At 41.9% G+C, this 12,734-nt stretch overlaps 2 protein-coding genes across 3 annotated transcripts in view; both read right to left on the reverse strand.

The window, feature by feature from the left end:
- The window catches only part of CENPE (centromere protein E), a 299,890-nt gene that overhangs the window by 77,190 nt on the left and 209,966 nt on the right, over positions 1-12,734 (reverse strand). The window lies entirely within an intron of this gene.
- Positions 1-12,734, reverse strand: part of MANBA (mannosidase beta) — a 68,410-nt gene that overhangs the window by 12,463 nt on the left and 43,213 nt on the right. For both annotated transcript variants that reach the window (XM_079990209.1, XM_079990208.1), the window contains exons 8-11: positions 6,842-6,993; positions 5,348-5,465; positions 2,936-3,022; positions 1,355-1,522 (exon numbers count right to left, since the gene is read on the reverse strand). In XM_079990209.1, coding sequence (XP_079846335.1) covers positions 1,355-1,522; positions 2,936-3,022; positions 5,348-5,465; positions 6,842-6,993 — 525 coding nt within the window. The remainder of the gene's footprint in view (positions 1-1,354; positions 1,523-2,935; positions 3,023-5,347; positions 5,466-6,841; positions 6,994-12,734) is intronic.

Below are 12,734 nucleotides of genomic sequence, written 5' to 3' on the forward strand. Positions count from 1 at the left end.
TGGAAAGCCAGTCTTCTGCCTAGGGCCTACATGGTTCTGTGCTGGAGCAGTTATGCTGAACTGGTCTGCAGAGACTCTCCTGGGTTTTAGACAGGCCTATCCAGGGATGCTCAGGATTAAATCTGGGACCTTTTGAATGCAAAGGAGATGCTCTACGGCCCTTTCCCCAAAAAGAACTTTGTAAGGAAAGAGGATATGTGAATATGCACTTCTTATTTGATAGTGGGAGCATCAGGCTTGAGCCAGAGAGCAGTACTTAAGTGGATACACTATCTGCTGACTATAAATGCTGCATAAATGGAATGCGAGAGAGTGAGTGAGAGAGAGAGAGATTAGACTTCTCAGTTCTCTACATTTCAGTCTGTCCATTACGGGTAGTTAATATTTACCTTGCAGGAATGCTTGCAACTTACAAAGCTGGTATGCACAGAGCTAAAAGCTGCAAAGTGTTATTGGGGAGACCTGCATCTTCAGCAGTCAAAGATACAGGCCAGAGTTACAGGTACACAAGCCAGAATTACAGGCCAGTTGAGGTTTCCTGGCACATTATCCCTGCCCTTTATTAACTGCAGCATTTAGCACAGCAAACACCAGTGGACACACGACAAGCTTGGTCCTTACTTATCACTCTCATTTTCCCCAAAGCAAGTACTTTTTAGGTAAAGGTACCCCTGCCCGTACGGGCCAGTCTTGACAAGACTCTGGGGTTGTGCGCCCATCTCATTTAAGAGGCCAGGGGCCAGCGCTGTCCGGAGACACTTCCGGGTCACGTGGCCAGCGTGACATCGCTGCTCTGGCGAGCCAGAGCCGCACACGGAAACGCCGTTTACCTTCCCACTGGTAAGCGGTCCCTATTTATCTACTTGCACCCGGAGGTGCTTTCGAACTGCTAGGTTGGCAGGCGCTGGGACCGAGCAGCGGGAGCGCACCCCGCCGCAGGGATTCGAACCGCCGACCTTTCGATCGGCAAGTCCTAGGCGCTGAGGCTTTAACCCACAGCGCCACCTGCGTCCCACAGCTACTTTTTATCTGTAAATAAATAACCAAGCACTTTAAAAAAATAGAGTATGTTAATACACATTGCAGGGGTATCAAAAACGCAGGTGAAATTCAGAAGATAAAATGGTTGTTAGGGCTGATTTGAGCCCATCAATGGATATACAGAGAAAACAGATGTTTCCAGATGTTCCTAGATTGTGCCTGATGCATCTTTAATGATAAAGATTTGCCTGCAATGTATGCAAGACTACAGACACGGTTGCAAACAAGAAGAGTAAAATCAGCAATCAGCAGAACTTTTAAAGCCTGCTATCAAAGCTCAACTCTTCAGAGCCTTCTGCAAAGCTGTACTTACAGCAAGAACAATCTCTCGGATATTCTTTACATAAAGTGTGACATAATCGTCGGCATAAACGCTCTTCTTTGAGCTTGGAATAGAGAACCAGTTGTATGCAATTGCTGCTTCATTTTCATTGTTCCCGCTCCATAAAATGATAGACGGGTGAGATTTTAACCGCTTTACCTGAAACGAAAAGCAGAGCTTTTAACATGTAAGTGTTACAAAAAATATATGAGTAAAGTCAGAAGTGTTAATGATTGAAGTCCAGGGTATAAAAGGGACATGGTTTCACCAAACGTCTTAATGAATCTGCAAATCAGACACAACTTAAAATAATGTCAGCTTCAGGTGTGGTTTCAACTTTCCAAAGGATTCAAGGTTAGATTTACATGACGTGGCTCTAGGGCTGGTTAAAAATGGCATTCCTAGCTCCATATTTGGAAGGGGAAAACAGAAGAGGGCGCTCTCACCGCACCAGTCAAAAGTCACAGTGTTTACGCAAGGGGGACTTCAAACTTCCTTCTGATAAGCCTAACTTGAAATTCTTGAATTACTTTCAAGTTAGGCTTATCAGGCACAAATATGAGCTCCTTCTTGTTCTGAAGGAATTCCTTCAGGACGCAACACTTGAGCATGAGGGTATTTTCTGGTCCGATTCTATGATTCTAACCTAAGAGTGTTCCTGCCTTTGCTGGATGGGATTTCCATCCATGTTGCACTTGGACCCAGCACAGCAGCAGAGGAAGGATGGGGTGGGAACTTTCCTCTCCACAACGTATTTAAAGCGCCCTGGCAGCCAGTGGTCCCATTGGATTGCATACACATCGCTTGTCAAGCTGTGCAAACCAGAAGGGAAGATGGAGAGAGTTGAAAAAGGAAGGAAATGAACAGCAATGGCACTGGCCCTATTCCAGGGATGGTTCTGAATTATACAGGCATACTTTTGACAGCCAAACTGTTCAATGTTCAATCATACAAATTAATCAGCAAGCATTCTTCTATTGTGCATGTGCACCTGTATTATTGTTGTTGTTGTTGTTGTTGTTGTTATATTTTTATTTATACCTTGCCTTTTTGCCTGACAGGGACTCAAGACGACTTACAGATAAAAACAAGAACAGCTAGAAACATAGAAAAAAATCATTTAAAAACAATTCAACATTGATATATTCCATTAAAACCATGTCAATAATTACAACGAAAATAGCACTGTACCAGCCCTTTTATTAAAAGTAGTCAGTTCCCAAAAGCCTGTTGGAAGAAGAAAGTCTTCACCTGCCAGTGGAAGGGCAACAAGGAGGGAGCCAGTCTAGCCTCTCTAGGGAAGTAATTCCAAAATCGGGGAGCAGCCACCGAGAAGGCCCTCTCTCGCTTCCTTACTTAAGCATGCCTGTGAGGGTGGCACAGTTTGGTGTACCCTGTTTGCATCCCACCAGCACCCTGCGACTTCTGTTGGATTGGATGCACTTAGGAGAATGTCACCGCTCACAGGAGCGCGACACAACAGAAAGCCAGCAGGAAAACGGTGCAATTCTTAGTCATGACTAGGCTTGTATACAGCTTAGAAGCTTGGCCCTACTGGACTGAATACCATACCTGATGAGTAATTTCGGCTTTTACTGAATCTAGGAAGCTGTGGTCAGTTGGGTAAAGAGCAACAGCAAACATAAAGTCCTGCCAAATCTAGAGAATTAAGAGAAAAATGAAAGAACTCAACAAGTAGCAGTTGACAAACAGTCACGTAAACAGAGTGTATATTTTCTAGCTTGCATCACTTAAAAGATTGTGGAGTACTCATTAATACCGCAATCCTATGCACATTTACCTGGGAGTAAACTCCACTGAACACACGTGAGCTGAGTAAACAACTGCAGGATTGCACCACACCTAACCAGATTTTTTTTTTTCAAAAAGCAACCCTCATAATTCATAGAAATTAGGTATTATTTACACAAGCAGTGGCACCGGAAAATGTTGTTAAAATAGTTGCTATCTCAAATTGATAGTCGCTGTCCAGGTTTGTTGTAGTGCTGCAAATGACCTCATCTAACTATTTCAAACATGGGAAGCTTTTAGCCTCAAACAGAATTGAGGAAAGGGGTTTTCACACATTACATCTTCCTACCAACCACACACAGGACTCCTGTGCCTTTTGACAGCTAAATGGCAGGCAGAAAATCAACCCATACAGCTCCTCCCAGCATGGAGATTCAGTAAGTAGGGAGAGAAGCTTCCCCTGTTGAATTTCCACCCGCCCTGCAGTTGCTAAAGGCACGGCAGACTTGTCTCTCCCTAGAAAGGTATCAGAAAAGGATCTTTTTTCTTTTTTTTTTACTACAGCAAAGTTCTGTTTCCAGAGGGGTTTTGCTATATGGAAGGGTGGATATGTCTTTGAAAGAACAAGCCAAATCATTGGACTTGGATGAGATCCAACAGCAAAAAAAATCAAGCTTTACCTGTTTACATCTTTCATCAGAACTTGGGAAGGTGAGCTTATAGGCTTTTATATATCTCAAGGTTACGTAGGAATTATTTCTCTGCAGTTTAAAGCAGGTGTCCCTCTCCTAGCCATGTACACAACCTCCTAAAAATGTTCCTCTGGGCCTGAAACTTTCTGTGGTTGGTCTCAAGCCAAAACTGATTTTTAAGTGTTACCTGCCTTCTTAAAGCAAGAATGGCTTTTGAATAATAGTAAAGTATCATTGGCCTCTGGTACCTGGACTCCTTTTTTAAAGTGTTTGGAGGTGTAACAGCTAAAGGGTAGGAAGGAACAACTGCATTTACCATTTGTGAACAACATTGGTTCTAATAAAATACTTAAAAAGCAGAGAATCACCTTGCCCACAAAGGTCCGTATAGTAAAAGCTATGGTCTTCCCAGTAGTGATGTATGGAAGTGAGAGCTGGACCATAAAGAAGGCTGATCGCCGAAGAATTGATGCTTTTGAATTATGGTGCTGGAGGAGACTCTTGAGAGTCCCATGGGCTGCAAGAAGAACAAACCTATCCATTCTGAATGAAATCAGCCCTGAGTGCTCACTGGAAGGACAGATCATGAAGCTGAGGCTCCAATACTTTGGCCACCTCATGAGAAGAGAAGACTCCCTGGGAAAGACCCTGATGTTGGGGAAACGGAGGGCACAAGGAGAAGGGGATGACAGAGGACGAGATGGTTGGACAGTGTTCTCGAAACTACTAACATGAGTTTGACCAAACTGCGGGAGGCAGTGGAAGACAGGAGTGCCTGGCGTGCTCTGGTCCATGGGGTCACGAAGAGTCGGACACGACTAAACAACAACATTCTTTAGACCAGCCTTCGTCATTGTGGCATTCCAAAATAACCAGAGGCCAAAACCATGGGGTCACGAAGAGTCAGACACAACAAAACGACTAAACAACAATAACAATTTTCATCGGAGAAATGCGTGCTGGAAGTTAACAAGGTGTCACTGGACACACGTGGAAGAAAGAATCACAAGTCCTCCCTTTCCCCTAGGCTTACCTAGAGGAAGAAATCAAGACTGGAAATTGTATCTATATGGAGGGATACCTGCTCTCAGCATCTGAGAAGGTTCCATAACCTTTTGACAAGGCCCATTTCGGGCAAAGTAGTTGATTTCATTTCATTTCACTTTATTTCCTGTTTACTGCTAGGAGTTGCTAGTTCTGTCCAGACTGGAACAAAAAGAAAGCATGCCTTGGTCCTAATCAAGTTTTCAACCCTGTTCTACTGTTGTAAAAAGACTGCAGTATCTAACCCTCCATTTGCTATATGTTGAGCACTTCCATTAAAAACAGAATGTTGCTACAACCTAAAGCCTGGAAACCTAATTTTACAGTCTGGCGGGATACCCAAATAGATGGATCTGATCCAGCACATGTTTTCAAGGTTACAGGTTAATGGGGAAGGGGAAATAAAAAACTATTTTCAGATTTATTTCATATGTCAGTTTTAAATATTAGGAGTTGCAGAGTATTGCTTTTTCTTTTCTTTTTTCTTTTTCTTTACCATGATTCCTAGTTCATCACACATTTCATAGAACTCATCTTGCTCATATATGCCTCCACCCCAAACGCGGAGCATATTCATGTTGGCATCAGCCACTGACTGCAAGAGGATCCTTAACCTGTCAAAACACAAGTGGAACTAAAAGTTAAGCAGATCTGTGGTAGGAGCAAAACTGAATTCATTACACAGAGGGCTTAAGGAAACCTAGCCGGACTTCACTTGAAAGAGTGCAATACTGTAGCTTAAACGGTGTGCTCAGGATTAGCCAAAGCAAAATGAAGGGAGCCGTTCAGCAGAAGTGGAGTGCGAATATAGCTATATTTTAATTGTGGTGTGACCTAGAAAGAATCACAGAATTGTAGAGCTGGAAGGGACCAGGAGGGTCGTGTATTCCAGCCCCCTGCAATGAAGGAATCCTTTGCTCAATGTGGGGCTCAAACTCATGATTAAGTGAATCATGCTCTACCAACAGAGCTACCCCTGTGAGGGGTAAACCATCACAAGGGCAAGACAGAGAGACTTGGAGGGCCATATTTGGGAGCGTCTGTGGGTCTCAGCTTTCCTATTCATTCTCAGTGCTCCTGACTTATCAACTCTAACCTTCTCCTCATGGGATAAGCGAATGTGGAGCTCCACACTCTCAAGCAGGGAAGCTCCGTAAGTGTATCAGAGCACCCATGCCATCACAGCTGATGGGGAAATGGGTCAAGGGTAGGTTGCAGGAAGGAAGAAACAACAGCATTAGAGATTTTCATTCAGCCAGCCCTACCCCACCTTAGTGTGAGAAAAAGCCTTCCAACTTTTAGAGCCTGTTTAGACATAACAACAATATCAAATATTAAAGCTTTTCCAGGATTTTAGCATTTCCAGCAGCAGTTTTGGGGCTGCCTTTTGAATGTTTCCCCATTCAAAAAAAAAAATCCCTATACTTTCTTTTTTTAAAAGCATCCTGGAGAAAGCTAAAATGAACATTTTTGCTTGTTTTCTATGTGAAAGGATTTATTTTAATGAATGGGAGAGTATTCAACATGCAACCTCTATACCTGCAGCTTATATAGTCCCCAGAAGGTTGCGCCATAAACTTTACTATTTGATTCTGCTGACTGTATAAAATGGCCATAAAAGTTTGCTGAAACTCACAGGAAGGCATGTGGTATAGTCCTCTAACAAGCCTATTCCACATGCCACACAGGGTTGGGGAAAATCCCTTCTTTGTTTAGATTTGCCTGCATGTGGAAAACTAATATTTGAGGCAGATGGATAAGCTAAGGGCCTTCTTCCTGGCATGCTAACTGTTCATCTGCAAGGAGCTTCTGACATGAGATCTCTTCTAAAGAAGCAATCTCCACACCAGTTCTCAACTGATATAGTCCTGTAAAAGAGCTGTACTCTCATGGTCAAACTCAGTTCTGGTAAGCCCTACTCAGTATTGGTAGGCAAAAATAAATTATTTGCACTCAAGAGAATGTTTGAAAACCAGCCACCCAAACTCACCTTTTAGAGGTCACTCTGTCTTGAAAAGAATCAGCTGGAATCCAGTTGGATCCCTTCATAAAAATAGGAAGTCCATTGATTCTGAAATAAAAACTCAAACCAGGTGAGCCAGGAATGGGCTCTTCTACAAGTTCTACTGTTCGGAAATAAACCTGAGGAGAAATTAAAATGTGAATAGTTTTACAGCAGTCATTAAATAAACCTTTTCCATCAGGATCAGTCAGGAAACCCCTATTTCCCTGCATATTTTTGTTTTTTTTTCTTATATAAAATACGGGGTGGGAAATGTAACCTGTTTGCAAAATTTATGAAAGTGTTTCTTGTGTATAGAGCGAATTTGTTTTAATTTGAGAAAGAGATTGGAGAAGAGGCACTAAAATCTTTCAGCAAACAGACACCCCTCCAACAGACAGTATGTATTAGTGCTGCAAACACCCATACAGTTTGCTTTTGATTACTGAGAGAGAAATTTAATGAAACGACGAGGCTAAACACTGATTGTAATCAAACTCTATTTACAGAAAGAGGCTACACGCACCCAAGGCCAGATTAAAAAGGGGCCCAAGTCTCTTCACTAATTCTGCTTCTGATAGAGATCTGCTTCACTAATTCTGCTGCGGCTTACAGAGGAGCAGACAGAAAAACAGCTATAACGATTGTGCCCATGTCCTGCTTATGAGCATCCCTTAAACATCTGGCTTCCCCCTGTAAAAAGAAGATGCAGGAGAAGACAGGCCTTTCATCTGATCAAGCAGGGCTCTTCTTAAATTCTTATAACAAAGCAGTTAAAGCAAGCTAACTCACAGCAGAACGGAACCCTTTAATTTGGGAACTTTCAAGGAGCAGATGAATGAGTAAGACATGCTTTCATTCCAGTAAGAGAACTTGTATTAGGACAAGGGGTGCCTTACAAGCTTGGACTACAATTCCCATCATCCCGGGCCACTGGTCCTACTAGCTAGGGATGATGGAAGCTGTAGTCCAACAACAGCTGGAGAGCCAAGTTTGGGAAGCCCTGTTCTACACTACCACCATCATCATCATCATCATTTTTAATTTGTACACCGCCTTTCTATCTTACAATACTCAAGACGGTTTACAAGCTGAAGAAACAAAAAATGCACATCTTATAACAATTTAATGCAATACAAAAACGTGATAAAACATAACTTTAAAATAGGCAGCCTACATCAAAAAAGTAACATTCAACAATCAATTAGAATGGTATAAAATAATAATATCAACATATAAAAGTTAAACAGAAATCCACTCAACAGTTACAATAATATCTAAACTATAATCAATAAAACAACAGCAAGCTACAGTACATAAAACAATACAATACACGTTGAGAAGCAGAGGGTAGAGAAAGGCAGGTGGAAGGTGGCCTTGCCTGATGGAGTCTCTCCCCTCACAGTTCTTCCTCCAGGAACAGCTCCCTTATGAGGAGACCCAGGGCCGGAGGGTGGGGCAAGGCAGGTGGAAGGAGGCCTTGCCTGATGGAGTCTCTCCCCTCACAGTTCTTCCTCCAGGAACAGCTACACCAAGGATGAGCAACCTGTGGTTCTCCATATGTTTGCTCTTGAACTCCAACTCTCATTATTCTGGGCCATTCATGTTGGCCTGGAGTGGATGGGAGCTGAAGTCCAACAATATCTGGAAGACCACAGGTTTCCCATCCCTCCTCTAGGCAAAGGAAGAGCAAAATCATTCCTCAAGCATTCCAGAAAATGCTCCCAGTTTTTGTGAGCCATAAAAAACAGGTCTCAGGGATGCTGCACTCAAGACAGTATCTTGTTAAGGCTAAATAGGCACAGTCTGCTCAAATTAATTCCTTTCACACTTGATCTCTGTGAAAGCAACGCGGTATTAAACTGGGGGCAAGGTGCCCCAATGAACTGTTGTGGGTCTTTAAAAGGGCAACGCTGACCAGCTTGCTGCGATGTGCCCTTTTCAAAGTGTTTTCTTTGCCTACCGTGGAAATAGGCTGTCGGGAGGCAACTCTCAATAACTAGGCATGCAGCTAAAGCTGGCTCATGTGCGGAGCTTGAGCTAAAGGCCACTTTGCTTTCTGACAAGGTGGCTCTGGAGTCCAGAAAGATATGCAGTAACGGAGGGCTTATCTCCAGTTTACACCGTCTACAATCCATCGAGCGAAAGGCAGCCTACCAATAACTCAGTAACTTTCAGTTTTTGCTGCCTAGAACTGCAAAAAAGAGACGGACTGTCAGGCATCTGGGAAACAGTGGTACAATACGGGCGAGTGCTATGTTTGCTATGCACTTCAGAAGTTCTTCCCTGGTTCATCTTGCCTTGGGGGCTACTTAATGAAGAAAAAATAAAAATAGGAAGAAAGGCAAAGGTGTGCAAAATTGTGCAAGGTGTGAAGAAATTGAATAGAGGGCTAGAGGACCTTGGGCTAGTCACACTTCTTTGAAGTCTCTCAGCCCCACTCACTCACAGAGTGTTTGTTGTGGGGGAGGAAGGGAAAGGAGATTGTTAGCCGCTTTGAGACTCCTTAGGGTAGTGATAAAGCGGGATATCAAATCCAAACTCTTCTTCTTCTACAGAATTTGCTACCATAAGATAGTCACCAACATGGATCACTTTAAAAGGTGATTAGATAAATTAGATAAATGAATGGCCACTAGTCAAGATGAGTATAATAGCAACTCCAGTTTCAGAGGCAGTCTATCTGAATACCAGTCACTGGGGAACGATGACCAGAGAGGGCTATTCTCATCATGTCCTGTTTGTGGGCTTCCCATGGGCATATTGTTGGCCAATAAGGGGAAAAGGATGGTGGAACTAGATAGGCCTTTGGTCTGATCCAGCAGCACATGGATTATGTTCCTAAACAGGAATACTCCAGTTTTCCTGCTGAGTTTCCTTTCAAACTTACAACTTCCCCCCTTTTTAAGTCATTCACTTTTCTTATCAGCACAAGGTCTTTGGGCATGAAGCCAAGGCGTCTCTTTCTGGAGTTGCTAAAAATTTCCTAGAATCCCAAGGTAAATACTTTTTATTCAATTGAAATGTGTTTTATTTCAAAAGGAAAAGGATTCATAAAGTGATCCGTACTTTTTAAAAAGGAAACAATAAGTAGTGCTTTCGAGATAGTTAAATACCGATCTGTTCAGATAGGTCTCCAATCGATGAAAATAATTTTATTTTATTTCGACATATATTATTCCCCAAATAGAAAAAAACACATTTTATAGTCCTTTCTGTTTTTTAAACAACAACTGCATTCAGAGGTCTTTGGCACTTGGAAGGGAGATACAACTAATACACAAAGTTGCTATTTTTAACAGCAGATGGGAACTGGTTTTTTTCCTTTTAACTCCACAACAAAGAAAGTCTATTGTTCTGGAAATCATTAACCACCAGCTTCATTGTATAGTGAAAAAAAAAATGTGTATCTTATCAACTATGCCTACAGTTAGGAGAGCATAGCATTTCCTGGAACTAAAGCCAAAAACAAGAGTCAAATACAACAGACTGTTCCACTTTCCTCCCTAAATGAAATAATATACTTATTAATTCTCTGCACTACCAGAGATGAACTGCTCTCATCAATAGAGATTTAAGTTATTCTGTCAATTGCCATTCCTATGCACCAAAAGTCCGGACTCCTGTGTTCTGCAAAATTACTAACTAGGGTGCTTTAAGTAAGCAAACTATTATTGTTACAGAATACTAAAGTTGACAAGAGGAGTCTCAAATTTCCTAAATCTAAAGATTCAATGCATCACAGCTAAACACTGATGAGAATTTCCACTGCACAATTTCATATCAAAATCACTGCATTTCTGTTTGCAGATCCATATTGCAGATACCAGCTGCTAAGAGCCCAGAAATGACACGAGCTTGAGAATTTGGAAAGCCCAGCTGTAAAGGTTTACCTCTTGAATTTCGAAGTTGTAGTTAATTTGTCTTCAAGTCTTCAAGTCTGACTGGCAGTGCAGGTGCTACACAGAGAGGACAGCTAACTGCCAGTAGAATAGTTTGTGCCATCTTCTGATAATTTAAGACCAGGGCTAATCAGAGTGGGTGGGCAGGAGGGCTGTTTGACCTTGAGCCTCAAGCTCAAAAGGGGCCTCAGATTTAGACACTTATTCGGCGGGGGGGGGGGGGGTTGGCATTTGATACGTTTTGCAACCTGCTTTTATGCACATTGGACCAAAATGTGACACACTCTTAAGGCCATATGAAGAGCCTGCTCAATCAGGCCAATGGTCCAACTAATCTGGCGTCCTGTTCTCACAGTGGCCCAACAAGATGCCTGCAGGGAGCCCATAAGCAGGACCCCTCTTGTGATTTCCAGCAACTGCTATTCAGAAACACTACTGCCTCCAACTATCAGGGCTAGCAGCTTAGAGCTGCAAATTTAAGCAAATGAGAGAGGATATTTAGTAAAAGATTGCATCATCTTAAACAGTCTGCAATATTGCACAAAAGATATATATCAAAAGATGGCAGACTACCTAAGACTTTTTTTGAACTGACTGACAATATGGACTTGATTGACATTTGGAGGACAAAAAACCCCTTGGGAAGAGAAGGAACATTCTTTTCTGAAGCCCAGCTGACATGGACAAGAATAGACCAAATATGGATATCTAGAGGCCTGGCACCGAAGACCAGAAAGGTGGAAATCTGCCCAAAAACCTGCTCCGACCACAATGCTGTAAAGATGGATATGACACTACTACCATCCGGCTCCTTTAGGTGGAAGATGAATGACAATTTGTTCAGAGATCAGGAGATTGTTAAAAAAGCCCAAAAAGTTTTGAAGGACTATTTTGAGATAAATTTGAACACTTCAGTGGAAAAAAACAACTATCTGGGACGCAAGTAAAGCGGTGATGAGGGGGTTCTTGATACAATAGAATGCTGTAAAGAAAAGGGCACAAAATGAGAAAAAAGACAAGATTTTGGAGAAAATTAAAGAACTGGAGAAGAAATTAAGATCCAACCCGAAGTCACAGCCGATTCTGAGAGAAATTAAATTATACCAAGCACAATATTCTAAATTGATGAACCAGGAAATAGAATGGAGAATTAAATTAATGAAACAAAAAACATTTGAATCGGCAAATAAATGTGGGAAACTGCTAGCATGGCAGTTGAAAAGGAGACAGAAAATGAATACAGTTACCAATTTAGAGATTGAAGGGAAAAATGTTCAGAACCCCATGGAGATCAGAAAGTGCTTTCAGAGGTATTTTAAACAACTATATACTCAAGGTCCGCAAGATGAGGCACAGATAGAACAATTTCTGATAAAGAATGGGCTGCCAAAAGTGTCACAAGAAAATAGATCAATCCTGAATAGCAGAATAACACGACAAGAGATGGAACAAGCCATTCAGAACATGCAATTGGGCAAATCTCCAGGGCCAGATGGGCTGACCTCCAAGTACTATAAGACATTGAAAGATTACTTGATACAACCACTGATGGAGGTCAGCAATGAAATTATGGAGGGGAAGAAGGCGCCGGAAACGTGGAAAGAAGCTTTTATCACATTGATACCAAAATCAGAAACTGAAAAGACACAACTTAAAAACTACCGCCCCATCTCCCTTTTAAATGTGGATTACAAAATATTTGCAGACATATTAGCAACTAGATATAAGAAAGTGTTAAATGAAGTAATTCATAAGGACCAAGCAGGCTTTCTCCCTGGCAGACATTTGTTTGCTAATACAAGGAATATTATTGACATTTTGGAACTTTTACAAACAAATATTAATACAAAAGCAGTTTTAATTTTTATAGATGCGGAGAAGGCCTTTGATAACATTTCTTGGAAATTTATGAAGAAAAATCTGGAAGGAATGGGAGTGGGGCGGGGCTTTGAAAATGGGATAGAGGCAATCTATTCAGA

The sequence above is a fragment of the Podarcis cretensis genome (genome assembly GCF_951804945.1).
Source record: "Podarcis cretensis genome assembly, chromosome: 9".
Classification (NCBI taxonomy): Eukaryota; Metazoa; Chordata; class Lepidosauria; order Squamata; family Lacertidae; genus Podarcis; species Podarcis cretensis.